We start from the raw sequence: 19,080 nt of genomic DNA, 5'->3' as shown, positions 1-19,080 counted from the left end.
AGCGTCTCAACATTGTTCCTAAACTGAGGGGCACTTGGACTTATTAAACTTCATCTTATTGGATTCTGCCCATCCATCCAACCATTCCAGGTCTCTCTGCAGAGCCCTGCTACCTTCCAACAGATCAACACACACTCCCAGCTCAGTGTCGTCTGCAAATTTACTAATCAAAGACTTAATGCCCTCATCCATGTTGTCAATACAAATATTGAACAGAGCTGGCCCCAGCCCAGGGCCCTGAGGGACACCACTGGTGCCTGGCTGCCAGCTGGATGCAGCACCGTTCCCCACCACCCTCTGGGCCCGGCCATGCAGCCAGTTCCTAACCCAGCAGTGAGTGCTCCTGTCCAAGCCGTGGGCCGCCAGCTTTTCCAGGAGTGTGCTGTGGGAGACAGTGTCTAAGGCCTGCTGAAGTCCAAACAGACAACATCCACAGCCTGTCCTGCATCCACCAGGCAGGTCACCTGGTCATCAAAGGAGACCAGGTTGGTCAAACATGACCTACCCTTCCTAAACCCATGCTGGCTGGGTCTGATATCCTGGCATAGTAACTAGAAGGACAGGGAGGGTTTTCACCTTCATTAAACAACTTAAAAATTCAAGAAACAAGAACAGCCTTTTATTTCTTGCACTTAGAAGCTGCAGTATATTCAAGAATGTGTTTTTAATTGCTCTGGAAAAGGAATGTGGCCAAGCAGTTCTTGATCTTGTAGCAAAATTGAAGGGGAAGTAGCAAAACCAGATCTTAAAACACAGCCAAGGAGTTCAGTTATCTTTGGCTTTGCATTTCAACTTTATGCAAAGGATCTCTTGTTCTAGCTGTGACATGTGTCACTTTGTATGCATCAGTCACAGCAACCAATGGACTGGGAGAAGAATCACATGATGAATCATGACAGTTCAGTCTGTAATGCTCAAACTTTGCCGCTATTGTTAAATTTGGAGTGAGCCCATGTTTGAAGGTGAATCTCTTCATGACACTTACTGCATTCTCTGTTTTAGCTTTTGATTGCAGCAATCTAGAAAACTGTAATCCTATAAATAAAGTTATTGTGATTCTAAAAATAATGCCCTGAAAACATCTCAAAGCTAAATTTAATAAGACTTTTCAGACAGATGCCAACACAAGATCTTGAAACGTGGCTTGTCAGGCCTTACTTGAACTTCTGGTACATGGAAGATATGGACAGTTTTAATTTAAATTTACTTATGTAGAAAGGCTAGAAATAGATGCAGAATTCATAGAAACATGAACAATGTCTTTTCTAGACAAAGGGTCTTCAACAATCAAAGATGCAGAAAGAAGTGGTTATTTTCTGTCTTAAGCTATACAGCAATAGAAAATACATAAGAAAAGGGCTTGGAGTTATTTGCTCACTTTGAACCACTCCCGTATCCATTTGAAGATTTTACATCCATGTAAATCTTTTTCTTCTCCAGAATAGCTGCTTCCAATCTCTTTACAGTGTGATCCATGCTGATGTGACAGATAATGGGCTTAGTCTGTGCTCCACAATGTGTGTGCTGTATGGATCATTAGGGAGAGAAAGGAGGAGGATGACTTTTAATGAGATTGCTACATTAGTAATCTGCTATCAGAAGTACTGCTCCCAAATATAATTGCAGAATTAACAAGGATTATAATTATGTACGCTTGTGTTCGCTGGTAATGTCTCCAGCTAAGGATCCACATTGTTACAGCACTTCGCAAAGAGTCAGGGCTGAGCACAGAAAATCAAGCAGTGTCACACACTTTGGCCATGCAGGATCCCAGGGTAAACGTGAGGATCCACAAGATAAAAAGATCAGCTCGAGTCACTGACAGCACTTCAGATGTTAGGAACACTTGTGTGCCAGGATGACTGTATTGTCACTCACTTGCTGAAACATTTGTTGTCAAAAATAAAACCAGGAATGGGCAGTTTTCTCTGGAGATCTTCATGAAAGGGCAGCTCCGGGTTCACACTGCAGCACCTTCCTTTCTTTGGATTCCTCTGCAGGGGTGTTCCACACACTGCTTCAGGCTGCTGCATTCTAAATTCTGTGATGAGCAGCTGAGGGAGGAGGGGCTCAGACTGGAGAAAAGGAGGCTTAAGGGGGACCTTCTCACCTTCTACAACCCCCTGAGGAAGTGGTAGCCAGGTGGGGATCGGGCTCTGCTCCCAGGGTACAAGGGACAGGAGGAGAAGAAACTGCATCAAGCCGCACCAGGGGACATTCAGGCTTGACATCAACAAGAATTGCTTTGTGGAAAGGGTTGTCAGGCATTGGAAGGGGCTGCCCAGGGGGGTGATGGAGTCACCATCCCTGGAGGGGTTCAAGAAACAAGTGGATGTCGCACTGGTGCCATGGTCGGGTTGACAAGGTGGTGGTTGGTCAGAGGTTGGATCAATGATCTCGGAGGTCCTTTCCAAGCTAAATGATTCTGTGACTCTGATTCTGGCACTGTTCACCTTCAAGTAACATGAAACCACCACCCTTTAACCACTGGTATTTCTTCTCCTTGACTAATTCCAACTTGCCTTTATTAGCCCTGCCTGTGTTTCCATTAAAAGACTATAATTAAACCCCAATGTTGAAATCCTTGTTAAAAAAAACCAAACCAAAACAAAAAACAAAACAACCAACAAATTCATAATCAGAGGGAAGTATAAGAGAGCAGCTTTCAAAATGGCTTGGCTGTGTATGGCTCCAGCCTGTGTACCTCGATTGGTGCCACCTCTTATCAAACCATTCCTTCAAAGGGAACACAAACCATGTACCTCCACTCCTTGAAAGCTTCCAGTTACCTTGTCCTGTCACATTTGATGGCATCTGCCATCAATTTGCAGGCAGCTCTTGGAGCACTTGTCAGATTACATTTCTTCCTTGCTCTAAACTAGCAAGAAGACATTGTATAAACAAATATCCATTTTAGGTTTGATTCCTCATTAGGAAAAGAAGAAAATTTCACTTTTTAAATGGATTGGTACACCAGCAGACAATGAGCTCCAAGTGAGGACACGTTCAAAGAAGCTGTTTGGTTTTTTGTTGAAGAGAGGAAATTTTCGCTTGCACATAGCATGAGAGTCATCAGGCTGGGATTAGAATTCTGTCAAGTGAGACTTTTTCTAAAGTGTGATAATTTGAGATGATGAAAATTAGTTGTAATGACCCAACATTGCTGCAATACAGCATTTTGCTTAATATAGAGGCAATTTGTGCTGCATCTGCAGATCATCAAAAATTCACAGTGGCGTGAGTCAAATTTCTGATCTCTGTTCCCAAGAACATTCCCAGTGGACCGTGTCCTTCAGTTCAGCCAGAAAACTGTTTTCATTTGTGCAGGCGTAAAAAAAATATGCTGAATGGTAGACATCATATCCCCAAAACAAAAATACAAAACCTTAACAGCTACTCTGAGCCTGGTCACTTTGTCAGATCCTGTATAGGTTTGGCTTACCCGCAGGAAAAATGGGAATTTTCGACCATAAAAACCAACTCTGAAAAACTCCGGTTCTAAGCGCTGCTGTTCCATGATATTGTCATAATAGGTAGCTTCCATTTTCTGTGGAGGAAAGAGATAGCTGCTATCAGCCCCTTAAAGCTGCACTTAAAACATTAACATCTCAAGACTCATTAAAATATCACATTGCTCTTTTACCCCTGCAGTTTTTTGTGAAAAGACCAAAATTCTGTTAAAGATAAAAATTATTAATTAAACCAGTCTACGTGGTGGAACAGACAAGAATATCATCATACTCATTTTACATTGTGGAAGATGACATATGAATTTTTCCTGGGTTATCTTATTTTAAATTAAACAGGTCTTGCACGTAATTTTCTTTGCATTGCAGAATTAATGGCAAAGCTGAGACTGAGATCCACATTGCCTGGCTCACATTGTCCTATTCTCTCCTACAGATCAAAATCCATACCACTGCCTAGAAAATTACATCTAATTGGGTTTGCCTTAATTGAGTTGAGGGGCATGAAAAAGGATAAAACAAAATTAAGTCTTCTACAGCTCTGTGCACCAGCAGGTTTAACATGGACAAAAAAGCTGGTTGGAAAGAGGAAAAGGACTTTTATCTAGTTCCAATAACTAGTTTTGTGGCATTGTGCCAACAAAGATCAAGAGTAGGATTTCCAGACCCTTTGGCAAACTGGCCCTCAGTGGAAAGGCTCACAGGAATTTCACTGTAGCAAAAGGTGGCTTTTCAAGGAGAAGAACCAGTCTGACACCATTGCTTCCACTGCAAAGAACCCTAACTTGCAATATTGCATCCCTGAACTGAGTTTGTGCTCAGTTCCCACAAACATTAATTCCTTTTCCAGAATGGAGAAGGCTCCCAAGTCATTGCAGGAAGCATCAGAGAGTGTGGTGGTGATGTAATGGCACAGAGAGTGCACAGCCAAGCTGGTCATGTGCTCTCTTTGGGGCCACTTTGGAAAAAACGGGTTCTTCAGAAGTGCAGTTTATCAGACGTTGGTAGACAGGTGTCTTCAGATAAAAATAAACTGGATTTTTTAGAAAGATAATTTAAACCACTGTGTATATGCATGCAGCATAAAATCTCAAATTTGGATACACGTATGCTACCCCCAGGTGACAGGAGGAGCTGAACTATTTTCACACTCAGAAAGTTTTTAAATAACAACAGGAACTTCAGCTTTTTCTGATTAAAGCACGATGCTGCAAATGTGCCCTGATTTCCTCACGTGTTTGGTTGTACCAGAGGACCAGATCCTTGTAAACTGATAAGAATGCCACAAACATTTGCCTTCTTCATTTTCTCTCTCTTGTTCATCTTATCTCACTGAGGCACAAGCTGTCCTTGATTCTTTTGGAATTAAAATGAAATATGTATTAAAAACCAGGGTATTTAATTCAAAAATATATGTAAATATGCCATTGCAATAACAAGCCCAGCTTCTGTGTGTCTGTGCTGTCTCCATATACTCATGGGATTTTACTGCTACCAGACTTGGGAATTATTTCAGTGGACCTACCAAGTAATCAATATGAATCCATGGCAAAGAGTCACAGTGAACGGATGGAACTCTGTAAGGAACGCGGTTGTTTTTTAAATTCAGAATGCTCTGACAGGACAGCAAAATGCTGTGGGGAATGGTGTAAGAGTCTGCAAGGAGAGACAGTGCTGCCACTTACCCGGATCCAGCTGAGGCTCTGGTAGTCATAGAGGCTCTCGTACTGGATGGCCAACTCTCGGCACAGCGGGATGCCGAACTCCCAGCTCTGCGGGGCCAAAGCAGATCACACTCACAGCAAACACAATGCTACTGCCACCTCAGCTGAGAGCAAGATGCAAACTCAATTCTGGGGGTTCATTTGGTATGAAATGGCAGAGATTAGATGTGAAAATGCAATGCGATGAAACCATTTCCATTAAACAGCAGATCAATTCCTTCTAAAAGATGGGAACAGAGGCACGTGTTCCGTGGAAATTACACACGCATACTGCTTGTTCTGACAGTTCCTTTATGAAACTGGGAACTTATCTGGAGAAAGATAATAAAACTAACATTTTTTTCTTTGTGCCAGACACCCCTTCAACCCACCCCCAACAGCTCCTTTGCTTCCTGCGCTAGAACTCCCTGGAGTACAGAGATAGGGCTCGGCTCCCCAGCAAAGTGCTTCCCTTCCCACTGAAGGCACAAACTGTCAGGCACTGGGAACACTCCAACACACAAAACTTTCTCAGAACTGACCTGCATCACTGCAGTCAACATCCATATTCACAAAGCCACACTAATTTCTTCAGCTCCCAATCCCACACAATAAATCTCTCCTACCACACCAAATTCGTCATCCCAGAGGTCAGGAGGGAGAGCTCAACACTGGGCACACCCACACTGAGGGAAAGACTCTCCTGTTACCTCACGTGGCTTTTTGGAGAGCTTGTTTTACACTGAAATCTCCTCTTCCATCACCTTTTACCTGTACACACTTGGAAGCCTTTTGGGGGAGTGGCTGTTTCTTACCATGCTTATGGTAAAGGATTTAGAACACCAAGGTCTCAGTTGAACCTTTACTGGATTAAGTTTCATTATGCCTTACTGGGCTAATTTGCCTGTTGTTTTACATGGGACCCTGCTGTAGTGAAAACAAAATTAACGTGTGAGTTAGACTATCACCTTAAGTGTTAGGAATATGAATAGCAATATTGTAAATTCTTGGTAACAGTCATTAAAAGCAATTATGTAAAATATTAGCACTTAATATGGAAACAGTTTTTCTGGTTACATGTACCTTCACATAAAAAAGTGAATCTCTACACTGTTTAATTTATGAGTTTTCAGTGTTTCCCTTTAAGCCCACATTTGTAATGTCCGTTCTCTCCTTACTACCACTTCCTCCCTACAGATCTTTAGCTTCGGTTAATTACAAACACTTCAATAAAAACTTGCTAAATAAAATATCGTACCTGAATCAATTTGGATATTCTGATAGTATCTGTAGTTTGGGAGAATAGGAGGCCTGAGATTTATTTAGATCAAAGCAATAGATGCAATAGGAAAGGAACTGAAATATCAGTTTCTTGGCTACTCTGAATAATAGTAAGGTGTTTGTGATCTCAAATTAACAGGATTTTTGCTGTGGGTTGTCAAAGTCCACGACACACAAACTGTATCCACTGAATTGAGATCAACCATTGTCACTTAAGTGTTTGTATTTGCGAACTCAAACGCCACTGCATTTTTTATGGCAGCAGCACATTCTTTACAGAGATACTACACATAGATTTTCAGTCCTCGGCTGATCTATGTTCACTTCCAAAACATCTGGCCAAGAAGAAATGGCTTTTTTTCCCTCAGAGAGTGCGAGCAGTCTTACTTCCAAACGGGATGCTGTGACTACAACCTACCTAACTAATCTATGCTCTGGACAGAAGCAGAAAGCTCCCTGGGTGTTTTCCCTCCAGGTGATCTGAGGGATGTAACCTTTTCATGCTCCTTTTCTGATGTCAGTTAAATTAACAACATGTAACCACATCTGATTTCTCTATATACTACCTCTTCTACATGTACCATAATACCATTCCTGTCATCCTAACTCAGGCTGTCTCTTTGTGTCAGTTGCCACACCAAGAAATTCCACTGTGCTACCTGAGTGTTCTGCAGATAGAAGATGAGATAGAGAAGAAGAAAAACAATATGCAGGTAACTTCCTAAAGAGAAAATGGTTTGTAGATATTTGAAAGGAAAAGGAATGAATGGATATCCAAGTCACTGTGGCTTCCGTTTTAAAATCTCTGATGCTAATGAGTAACATCTTCACAGTACAGATAATTAATATGTAATTCCATGTGACATGCAAGTGTCACTTCCCTCTTCAAATAACTTCCTGATGTCTCCACCGGTTATTTTCCCCATTAGTGTTTTCTGTTTTGCTGACCTCTGATGTGTTTGTATGTTGTGTATTACTTGACAGCCACATTTACAGGGCATTGATTGCAGCTCTCTCCTATGGCACCAGGAACTCTCAGCTGACTGCACACAAGGGGGCACAGGCAGAGACAGTCAACCCTTCTGAATGCCAGCCTTTATTTACACCCCAGTGTGTAGATTTCTTTTGGAAATGATTCCCATGAGGCTACACAAGAGAGATGATTTCAAGTGTTGAGTATGGAGCACATGATCAAAACCCAAGTGCTTTGGGAACACTGTTTTGGGTCTCTGTGTGCACTTGGCTGCACTGAGGCCAACAGACCCTGCACTGCCATGGTGGGAGCTGGTCAGAATTGTCAGCTAATAAATCAAGCAGTGAACTGGACAGAAAAGGGTTGTGTAGTTTTCCAGCTATTGCTGTGCAGAAACATGATCAGTCGGGTTCAAACTGTTCCATTCGCGGATGTCTTCAACTAGAGAACTTCTGAGTTTTAACGGTCAAAAATGTAACTGAGGATTAAAAATATCTTCAATTTAAGTTATGTACTTGCCCACACTGCCAGCTGAGGCACAAAACAATTCACAGCATAGCAGAAATCAGCAGGAAGGGGCACATGACCAGTGAAGGCTAAAAGGGCTTTGAACACCATGTTCCTTCCCAGCACAGGGCTGCTGCTGAGCTGCTGAGGGTGGGAGTCAGTTCTGCATGCACTGTAGCAGCTCAGGCCTGCCACGGGCTGTGCCACTGGCATGTCACAAGACACCCTTGTGGCCAGTTTTCCTCCCATTCCTGTACTGAGGAAATTCTCCTATTAAAAACTGCAGAACTTTTACAGCCTTTACACTCTGCCTTGACACCCTCACTTGGTGGAAGAGGCCAGGAGCAGCATGAGAAATGGAACTCTGGAAATGCAACTGAAGGACAACGCCAAATCCTGCTCTGCAGAACCTAAGGAGGGACCATCTCAGGATAGTGCAGAAAGAAGCTGTCAGATACAAGCAGAGGGAAGCAGGTTTCTTCCATTCCCTGAGCTGCTCCGTGTCACACAGCAGGAATGCTGAAAAGGAGGATTTGGCTCCTCAGCATCTTTCACTTCCATAGTCTGAGTGACATACACACCGCTTAAGTGGATTATTTAATCATTCAGCTACCATTTGTAATAAAGGAGGATTAAAAGACAAATCACAACCAAAAACATCCAGTGGGGAGAAAACCTAAGAGGTTAACACTCTGTAATCTGTTAGGAGTTTTATAGCCTAATGACATCAGTCAAGTTTTACTCTCCTTCACTGTGTATATGGATTCACTGTTGTCAAAAAAAAGGCTCACTTGCTTTCCACAGTGCCTCTATCATCTTTGTCTAGTCCAACAGTACAGTACTGCAATATCTGCACAAGCCAGTAATTTGTTTTTAACTGCAGTCTGAAAAATCCCATAAAATTTCTGAAATGAGAGAACCATATGCAGTGTTATTACAAAAGAGCAACTCTGGCAGACACACAAAAAAAATCTTAATCACTTCCTCATAAATGGGCCATTTCTGCTTTTACACAGGAATCTGACTTCCTTTTGCAGGTTCTGTACAAAATGTTTCTGCCATATGCAACTCCTATTATCAGGACCAGGAATGAATTATCTGGAATGGCAGCCCCATAAGAACCAACTCACATTTGTATTTTAATGCCATCACAGGCATTAATGTCATTGCCATCACAGGCAAAATCAGCCCCGAGGCACACTTACAGATGTTATCACCCAAGAACATAAGCTGTAGGAATTTTCCTAGAGAAGGGAAAAATTTGAAAATACTCCAATAGATGTTGTCAATTTTAAGGTCCACCTCTGAAATGTTCCCAAAACACCATGACACAAGGGACTAAAACATCTACCTCTGCAGTAATTGAAAAAAAAAATATAATTAACTGTAGAAAACCCATACTCAATATATGAAATTGAAATGGATTGATTTTCTTCTTGTGCAGTGGATGGAACTGCACTTTAATTGAAAATCACTTTAAAATAAGTGACACAGGAAGGACTTAAACTTTTTCCAATAAAAAGACCCCTATAGCATTTGCCTGCCATTTCCTTGTGTAGGTGAAGCACAAAAAAAGTTCTCAAAGGGAGTCATAGCACAGCAGTTTGCACAGACAGCTACAAAATGCAATCCTGCCCCTCAAAAGCTGAGGAACTGGCACTCTGCCACATCAGCGGATCCAAGGCTTGGTTTAAAGGTTTAAAAATGTTCTGGTGTTTGTCCTGTTTGCCTCCCTAATGCATTCCAAATGCCATACATAATGAAATACCTTTTCTCATCTGTTTTTTTGTCCAGAGAGCCAATCTGTCATGCTAGAAACCCTTTTTTGATACAAATTTACTTCCAGACTACTGAACTGAGATGATGGCTTGCAAGCCCTAAGTCAGTCAGGAAAAGGGAAGGAAGCTGCTGGAAGAGAGAAGAAGTTGGCATACCTTCCCTTTGTTGAAGTAATGGATAATCTTACGGCACAGACCTTCCTTACGTTGCCACTCTGACTGAGATGGGTAATGCAGGAACTCTCTCAGAGGTCTGTCCTCCCACTGAAGCAACTCACAGTACAAAAGCAAAGTGAATGCAGCCTCTGTAGGAAAGGCAGTTATGGAACACTGAATCAATGACAGCAAATAAACACAGCCAATACTGAAAGGTCACAGAGCTGCTTCTGATACAGTCTGTGGTTTCTGATTTATAGTTTGTGAAAAGAATCTCAACTCTTACAGGACCATTAAATGATTCAATTACTTAAAATAGCAGGACACGATTTTTAGGTACAAATCTGTCAAGTGTCTTTTTACCAGCTACTTGATTTAAATGCACAGTCAGATGTTCAGTTCTGTAACTAGATTTGGGGCCTGCAGCTGTAAACAGAGCTTGGACAACACAGTATTAGAGTCCAGACACATTCCAAGCGCTCCCTCAGCACTGCAAGGCGAGGAAACATGACAAGTGATAATTTAATGGTGGTTTTGCTAGTCTTCCTCTACATTTCATTCTGCTGTTGTGATTTTTTTTTTTTAAATCCATCTTCTCCAAGGACACTTTAATGTAAAACTTGAAGTGTAATGCAATGATCATGTGGTTTGTGGGCATAAACAGACAGTGTTGAACTTAAGGGAAGGAACTGGGCCTCAGCTTCTTGCCTTCCCAACTGCCGTAAGTGATTCATGCAAATTCTTTCCAAAAGAATGAACCAGATATTATAACACTGGGAGAGTTCAAAAATGTCATGAGGACTTCAAGCAAACTCTGTGGAATGCCTCCCTCACCTGTGTAGTTCTCAGCCTGCAGGTGCATGTCACACAGCTTGTGGATATAGCGGATATACATCTCCTCCTTGTTAATCTCAGATTTGTAGAAATTCTGTGGAAGAAAAACCACAGTTGTTACTCTTGAGACTCTCCCTTCATTCAAGCACTCAGCAGCATCTGTGGAGATGCAAAGTTATTGAAAAGAGAACACATTCTTAGTGGGAAAGAAAAGTCATAATGCTTTTCACATTCACACTCATCTAACCCACTAATTTTATCATGGCATGATTTTTTTTTTTTTCTCAAAATGAAGGCAGTCAAAAGCTGAAAGAAGAGGTGAGAGAGGTTGTAGAACCCGTGTCTCAGGGATACACAGAACCCAGCTGGACACAGCCCTGAGGTGCCTGACCTATCTGGCCCTGCTTTAAGCAGCGAGTAGGACCAGAGCTCTCCAGAGGATCCTCACAATCCTCATCATTCTCTTCTGTCATCCCAGTGCTTGGATTCTGAAGCTACACTTGCCTGACACAGATTCCTACTCCAGCCTTTCCCATCCCCGTTTCAACAAGATTTCACAGTATCACAAAGAGATAAAGGAAACATCTTTACCATAAGGTTAACAGTGCAGCCGATCTTCTTGTTTTCTGTTTCATCTCCTTTCATACAGTCCCTGAGAAAGCAGAGCAATGTTGAAACAAACATCTGCCAAAACAGTCCTTGTAAAATAAATCTGAAGCTATTTTATCTTCCAGAGTTTCCCTGGATGACAAATGACAGATAATCGTATATTTCATTTTATGAAGTTCCTCTGAGAAAATTTTCCAGATTAGGGCTTAGATAATGTGAGAACTGAGTGTCCCCTTACAAGTTTGCATCTGCAAACAAGCACCTGAAATGAGTGTTCCTTCATTTCTTACAACAATCCAAATAAAAATCAGATAATAGGGGTCAAAAATAATTCAAATGCAAGATCTACTGTAAAAGTAAAAAACTCCTATTTATCCAGATGTAAACATTTAGTCCGAGTCAAAGGGTTGGCTTCCACAAATGCAGCTCTGCAGTGTGGTGTGGCACACAAGGATACAACCTGAGGGATTTAGACTCACTTAGTTAGATTTCTAACTTTTGCACAGGTAAGTTAAATCACAAAATTATTCTTTCTGGAATATTTAGAAATTATTTCTATTCAAACAGTACAAGAGACTAAATTTTGAAAGCAGCAACACAGGCAAACCATCTTGAGAACTACTACAGCTACTGGCTGGCAGCTGGACTCCAAGAAATGCCTCTGCATTTTCAAATTCCAACGCCACATTCCAGTTCCCTCTTCTGGGAATGACAAATCAGCTGCAGATTGAAAATCAAATTAAAACTGGCATGTGTTTCTCAATTAAGCATGGAAATAACGTATCTGTGTGTCAAAGCTGCCTTGCTGGCAGCCATTTATCATTAAAAACCAAAAGCAGAAACCAAAACAACATGACACCTCCCACTTGCCCTCCAAAAAACCCCCAAGCAGCTCCCCTGCATTCCCTTTACAAGTGTCTCCAGTACCTGGTTGTGCACAGTAGTTGTGGAGCAGTTGTTGCCAGGAAAAAACCAGGAGATTGGATCAAAGTGGTAGGGATAACAAAAAGAGCAAACTAAAAAGCACAGAAAAGGATTTGGGACTGCAGAACACCCAGCCTAGTTAGAGGGTTTCACCTCTAATGAGCAGCAGCAGAAGAAAAAACTATTTGAACTCCTGTCTGTAGGCTAAAGATAGAAATATCTGGGGCAGTTCTATATAGGTTCAAATTGTCTATTATTAAAAAAACCCCTCTGAGTGTGCATGTATATATAAATCTAAAGTTAAAACATCTCCTTGTAACTAAGTCAAAGCTCAGCTGCATTGACACAACAGTCCTGCAAACTTCAGTTCAAAACTAAATGAAGGCTGCCTGATTTCTAGTGAAATCTTGCTCATGAGCCACCAGGTGATGTGTCAGAATGCCCAGATGGAAGTTCTCCAGCCCTGCAGGCCTGGGTGAGGCATTCGGCACACCTTGGTTCAATGAGGCCTTGGGGATCGCTCTTGCATTTAACATCTATTTTGCTGAATTAGGTGAGATCATGTCAGTGATAGAGGGAATTCATGTTTTAGCAACCTGAATAAGCCTCAGTACAAAGCTCTCAGGAACGAGCACACAAGAATAAGAATAAGGGCTCTAGAGATGAGGATCGGGGATGTTTGCTCAGAACCCAGCAGTGAACTGTTGGCTTGCATGTATACAGCTTGATAGTCAATGAAAATATTCCCTGTAGCAATTAGGCACCACATCTTGGCAAACCTTTTATGCTTAGAACATGTTACTGCTGGTGCCAGATACCTGTAGTCGAGCAGACGCTCCATGAGACGAGTGACGGATGTGACAAAAGAGATTCCAGTCTCCCGCCAAGTTTCCTGCTCAATCTTCTCCAGCAAACTGTTTGGAGATGGAAAGACAGCAGCTGAGGCTTCCAGGGAAATGGTACAGTGCACACTGACTGATCCAGACAACTTGATTTCTCCCTCATAAAACAAATTCCAGAAGAATTAGCATCTTACCTGGGATAAGGCCCAAAGAGTTGGGTTCTACTCCAAGCAGCATGAAGTAAAGACAAGGGAATTACAGAATTGACAGGAGAAGGGAAAATATCCTCACATTATGAAAAAGAGCAACACTCATGGCAATACTTGATTCCCACATTATTATCTGTAGCTTAAATACTGCTAGCAGCAGTCAGAAACTGAAAAGGAGTCCAAACCTACCGCAAATATTTCTTTTTTTCTCATCCCTCCATAAATTTTCATCTCTAATCAGCGACCAACAACCCTGAATCACATTGTATTTAAACTGGAAATAAAAGCAATCTGCGCCTGCCTAGCACAGACAGTACAGTGAGCACCCATCTCACACAGTTGCGAAGGAAGAGAGAAGGCTGGAATGAGAACAATGGACATCGTGTTTAAAAAGTGAAGAAAGAAAGCAAATTTACATGCCGGTTTTCCTGAAGCTGGATTTCCAGTCAAAGAATTTGCCACTTCTAGGAAAGAAATTCTGTTGGGTGTCACATCCTCCAAAGAGGCAAACTCTTCAGTACTGGAATGATTTGCAGCTGAGGGAGCCAACTCCCTTTTCAGCAGTATAGCTGAGACAGTAGAATTCAGGGTCAACTGTTTTTGTTGACAGCATTTACTAACTTGTGGAATTTTTTCTTCAAACTGTTTCCTCATATTTTTGTCAGACAACTCGGTGGCAAATACAAACTAACTGGTTGCTGGAATTCCAGGCTGTGTTTCTGGGTAATGCATCCAATCACTATCACCTAAACATGAGTAAAAAGCTACAGCCCTTGAATTCTTAACATTTCAGGTAATCAATGTCTTCAGCTGGAGCAAAGGCACACTATTTCTCTTGCCACATGAATAAAAAAAAAGAATAGATATTTCCTTTTCTTTATCCCTGAAATAGACTCACTTTATCTGTACACATAAGATCCAAGATTTCCCAAGGCTGAATATACACAAATCCAAACTGAATACATTTCCATACTTCCTGAGGATATGCACATGGGATGGGCAGGCTTATCTAGCTTGAAATGAATGAATGTGCAATTGCAGATTCACAAATAGAATAATTGGTTCCAGCAAGACTAAAGTTTATGCCTCAAATAGCCAGTGTGCTATTGGGGGCCACGTAAAATTGCCTGGAATATATCCGGCTAAAATTCTGCTGATGATCTCTCTGGGTCACTAGAGTATTAAAAAAATTGGGTTAACTGGTCTGGACTACCAAGAGTTCAAAATAATTCCTTCTGAAATAAACTAGGAACACTCAAAATGAAATTTGGAGACAGATGAGTAATCAAAGGTAGTGAAGTGTAAAGTCAAACAAAATCTTCAAGTTTATCCTTCTGAGTTCGAATTATTGGTGTGAAAGGGAGTGGAAATACAGTGTCACAATGGACTCTGGAGGAAGCAACTGGCAACTGTTGAACCAACCAAAACACGGCTTTCAAAAACAGGAGGAAAGGAGAATGCTGAGGAAAATCTCCTTTGCTCTAACAAGAGCTGACTCAGTAGATAGCACACTGTCCCTCTAAACAATCCTGAGGCCAGGATCCCACTCACTGCTGTGGAAAGAGAAGAGCCCTGGCTCCTCCAGCAAATGGATTTTTGATAGGAGGATGATAACCTGTGCAGCCTTTTGTTAGATGCCACAGAGAAAAGACAAAGAAGAATTTAGGTCTCTATATTACTTTCAGCACTACTTTGCTGAGCTATTCCATGGAAACCTGCCAGGAAGCCCTTTCCTGCCCTCCCCAAGGATCTGTGGCTGCACAGATCAGTGCCTGACTCTTCCAACGGCCCTGCACAACATGAGGAGCACGAACTGGCAAAGCTTACAGCAGGCTGAAGAGCTCCCTGTAGTTCTCATCACCTTTTCCCTCAGACACCAGGCTGTCCAGCTTATCGATCAACTCGGCTTCCACCTGCAGAAGTGACCAAATCCATCACTCAGACACATTTCCAGTGAACCAGTACATCAGCTAAACTGGATCCCGAGCTACACCAGAAAATCCAGCACCACTGCTCTGCTGGTGCAATTCATTTGAAATCACCCAGGCATCATTAGATTGGAAAGTCATTTGTTCATTAAACCCCACTTTTTAAGCCTCTCTGTGATTATAGGACACTTCTGCTTTTTCTTTCACACATATGAAGGGCCACACCAGCATCATTATGTTTCAATAAGAAAGATTTTGAATACATATAAATTTCAACCCTAAATATCGAGTGTGATATCAGGCATTCTTATAAAATTGATTCAAGTGCAGAAATTGATGCACATGACATTAAACAAAACGATTTCATGTAGTCAGAAATCTTGCAGAAGACAGTTTCACTACTGGTGAAGACAGAGGCTCCTGAAGGCTGAAACTATTTGCAGAAATATGGCTTACTTTTATTTAAAGACAAGCATAGTTTGAGCTTCTCTGAATTTTTCAGTTGCCAAATTGCAAAGGAAGGAAAGATGGGAAGGAAAAGCAAATCAGCCAGTGGTACACAAATGGACTTGGTGCTCTTGCTGCTGAAATCATTAAAGGGAGACCTGATTTCATCCCTGAATCAGACTGTATTGTTATCCAGCCTTGCTGAAAAATCCACCTTGTTAAAGCATGAACTACTGAAGAACATTTAAAAAGGGCTTGAAAATGGATTTTCAAGGTTTTTATATTTTCTGACAAACAACTGAATATTCAAAAGGTGAAGAGAAGCTCAGAATAAAAAAAACCCTCCCTTTGTTTGTGCTCTACAGTGACAACGGGAACCAGTAATGCTTGTGTCCAGCTCTCCAGTATTATACTGCAAAGCAAATAACTCCCTGGTTCCAGCAGATAATGTTAATGAGGTTTATTATCTCTTGGGGTACTTAAACATTTATTTAATCACTAATACAGATGATTATTTCATCTTTAACCTTAGAAAGTTACAATATGTTCTTCATAAGGCAGTGTGGAAATTTGTTCCACAGGTAATTTAATAAATTCTTGGAGCTGTAGTTTAATTTACATTAGTGAGTATAAAAATTAAACAAAGATTATGAAGAATTCATCTTGATATAGAAAATATAAATAGGCCCAGAAACTCAAAGGTGACTGTAGGTGCTTATTACTGTAAATTCCAGAGAAAGACTGTTCTATTGTTATGCTAAAACAAGTGGAAAGAGGACTGTGATCAAAATGCTATTGCAATAATAATAATAGTAAATAATAACAGTATAACAGTATAATAGTAAATAATAACAATAATAACAGCAATCACGGGAGTTGAAGAGGAAGAAAAACAGGCTCCTGGTAATACTTTTCCACACAGCCTTTAATAGATCAGGTTATGGGAAAGGTCTGCTACTCTCCTGGAATGATAGATTAGATCTGGCATTTTAATGACTGTGCAAATAATTAATGACACCAATTATGATAATTTAATGGTGATTTACTCCTTCAGAGCACTTCTCTGCAGACACTGGCCGCCAGTATTGCCCCAGTGCAACGACAACGAAACACTGACATCTGAGGATCCAGAGATCCAAGGATCCAAACCCATCCTTCTTCAGCAATGCTCTGCACTTCAGAGACACAGTTTGCAGTAGAAAATCTGAGCAATTCTCTGACCACGACTGGGACACAGAATGATGAAGATTCCTCTCCCTGATTTGCAATCAGAGCTCCCAGCAGGTGGAAACTGCAGAGCTCTTGCTGGACTTAACCCTTCTCGGAGAGACGCTGCAATTTCTGAAAATAAAAACAGCTACAAAGCCTGTTCCAAGGCACGGTATAATGATTTAATTATACAATACCACTTCCTAGCTGCAAATTGAAGACAGAGAAGCAGAGAGCACTGTTTTCACAAAAACTGGCTAAATCTTTACATCCCCAATTTTGGTTCTCAGTCTGACCCGTTTAATGGCTGGCTAAGAATGAAAACCACTGGGAGCAGTGATAGCCCAGCAGTACAAAATTCTTTTCCCCATCTGTGATGTGCTGAGCACATCCCTCCTTTTCCCCATGTTCATGGGAAATGCAGTTTGCATTGGTTAAACAATCTTGGGGGTCTTGTGATAGTTTCATGAATTAGGTCTCGAATTTTCTACATATATTTACATGACATCTTCACAGTCAGAAACAGATCAACCAATACAAACTTCCTTGCTTCCAGCTGGAGCCAGCAGACAGACAGAGCAAGGAAAGGAAAGCTTGGCAAGTGCCCTCACCTGTTTGAAGTTGCCATTCTTTCTCTGTTCCCAGTCCATCATGTCATGGAAGATTGGGATCATGATATTCCGGACTTCTGGTTGTGGAACAAGTGTAACACCCAGAAAGGGGCCAATCATTCCCGGAATAAAGTGAATCTTGTGCTCGCCTGTACAACACAGAGCAATTGTAATTAAATAAAAGTCTTTGCTATCTGTCAGTGAGAAAATAGGGAACCCTTGCAGTAATGACATTTACACAGTAGTAAGCATGAGCGTTACAAAAGCAAACATTCTCTTCCTGAAAAGGAATGAAAAATCAGTATTTGCTTTACACCATTTCTTGCAAAGTCTCTAAGAGCATTTTTTAATTTCACTGTGAAAGCCTTCAGCAAAAATTGTCAGTGCGTTTTACTTGCAAAGGAATTCCAACTGTCAAAAGTAACCAAACTAAAACATACTGACTGGGGGAAAAGAGGCCAGGGGTGCTTCTGATTCATGAAGATTTTGAAAGGGCTGGTGAGAACAATGGTACTTAATGGAGCATGTTTAAATTTCAAGGAACTACAGAGCTCCTGGTCCCCACTGCTGTCTCAATTCTCCAACTGCCATTGACTGGGACCAAGTGGATCTGCTCCAGGAGGGACCTGAGGCTCTTTGCTGACAGTCTCCTCTGAGCCACACTACTGCACTGCTGCAGAGAGAAACTCAACAAAGCCTGGTCTGGAACAGCACCCAGTGATAAATGTCTGCCTGCTCCTCAGCTGAGTTTGTCCAGTATCATTTTCTGGGTATTGGACCTCTGTTATCTTAGAGGACCTTTTATTCTCTACACAGATCCTTTGAATTGTGACCAGTTCTGGCTGTATCATTTCAGTTGTGCAAGACGAATCAGGCTTATTCTGTTTTCTTGCTTCTGTAGTCTCCCTGACTGTTGCCTGAACTTTGTCCAGCTTGCCTTGGGTTTTTATTATTTTGTGTTTTGTTGTTTCTTTTAGCTGTAGAAAGCAGGACTGGGCAAACGAATCTAGAATCAAGTGCACATAGGGAAAACATTGTGACAGTAACATGATCCTTCTTCTCTTATTCCAGATTCTTACATATTTTCTCAAAGATTACAAAATCTCCTTTACTCATGGCATTTTACAGGTAGCTCCCCTTCAGCTGATTACCAGTATGGTACATTTGTTGTCTTTGGTTTGTTTTTTTTTTTTTTGAATAGCAACTCCTACCTATATTCCTACATCTGAAATGTTTGTATTTGGATTGGTGACTATCTTGCTGCCACATTATTAAATTATCCAATCTGACTCATGTCACCTCCTTTGCTCTCTTAGTGATTCACCCCTACTCACATCCTTGTATTTGTGATCTCTATCAGCAAACATTTAATTTTCCTCTAGAATACAGTGCAGAAGAGAGTTCTGGTGGGTGAAGCGCTTCTCTTCAGAGAAGCAAAGGATTCTGTGATGCCACAAAACATCAAAAAGATTTAAAAATCTGACAGAAACAGGGTTTTCCTTTGGCATTGGTTGCCAGGTAAGAGAGGGAGAGGCTTACCCAGGTTCTGCCACATGCTGAAGAGCTCATAGGCCATCATCACTCTCATATCACCATACCTGA

At 41.4% G+C, this 19,080-nt stretch overlaps 1 protein-coding gene across 4 annotated transcripts in view; it reads right to left on the bottom strand.

Annotated features, from left to right (window-relative positions):
- Positions 1-19,080, bottom strand: part of DOCK3 (dedicator of cytokinesis 3) — a 184,611-nt gene that overhangs the window by 24,551 nt on the left and 140,980 nt on the right. For 3 of the 4 annotated variants that reach the window (XM_066195815.1, XM_066195814.1, XM_066195818.1), the window contains 10 exons: positions 19,018-19,076; positions 17,479-17,627; positions 15,111-15,196; positions 13,269-13,295; positions 13,051-13,146; positions 11,291-11,351; positions 10,700-10,793; positions 9,866-10,014; positions 5,153-5,239; positions 3,443-3,547 (listed from right to left, as the gene is read on the bottom strand). In XM_066195815.1, coding sequence (XP_066051912.1) covers positions 3,443-3,547; positions 5,153-5,239; positions 9,866-10,014; positions 10,700-10,793; positions 11,291-11,351; positions 13,051-13,146; positions 13,269-13,295; positions 15,111-15,196; positions 17,479-17,627; positions 19,018-19,076 — 913 coding nt within the window. The remainder of the gene's footprint in view (positions 1-3,442; positions 3,548-5,152; positions 5,240-9,865; positions 10,015-10,699; positions 10,794-11,290; positions 11,352-13,050; positions 13,147-13,268; positions 13,296-15,110; positions 15,197-17,478; positions 17,628-19,017; positions 19,077-19,080) is intronic. The other variant, XM_066195816.1, reaches the window with a different exon arrangement.

The sequence above is a fragment of the Chamaea fasciata genome, unplaced genomic scaffold, assembly GCF_029207755.1.
Source record: "Chamaea fasciata isolate MVZ Bird 193981 ecotype frontalis unplaced genomic scaffold, bChaFas1.0.hap1 SCAF_13, whole genome shotgun sequence".
Lineage (NCBI taxonomy): Eukaryota > Metazoa > Chordata > Aves > Passeriformes > Sylviidae > Chamaea > Chamaea fasciata.
Note: the sequence above shows the minus strand (reverse complement) of the source record. Positions and strands in the feature narration are given on the sequence as shown.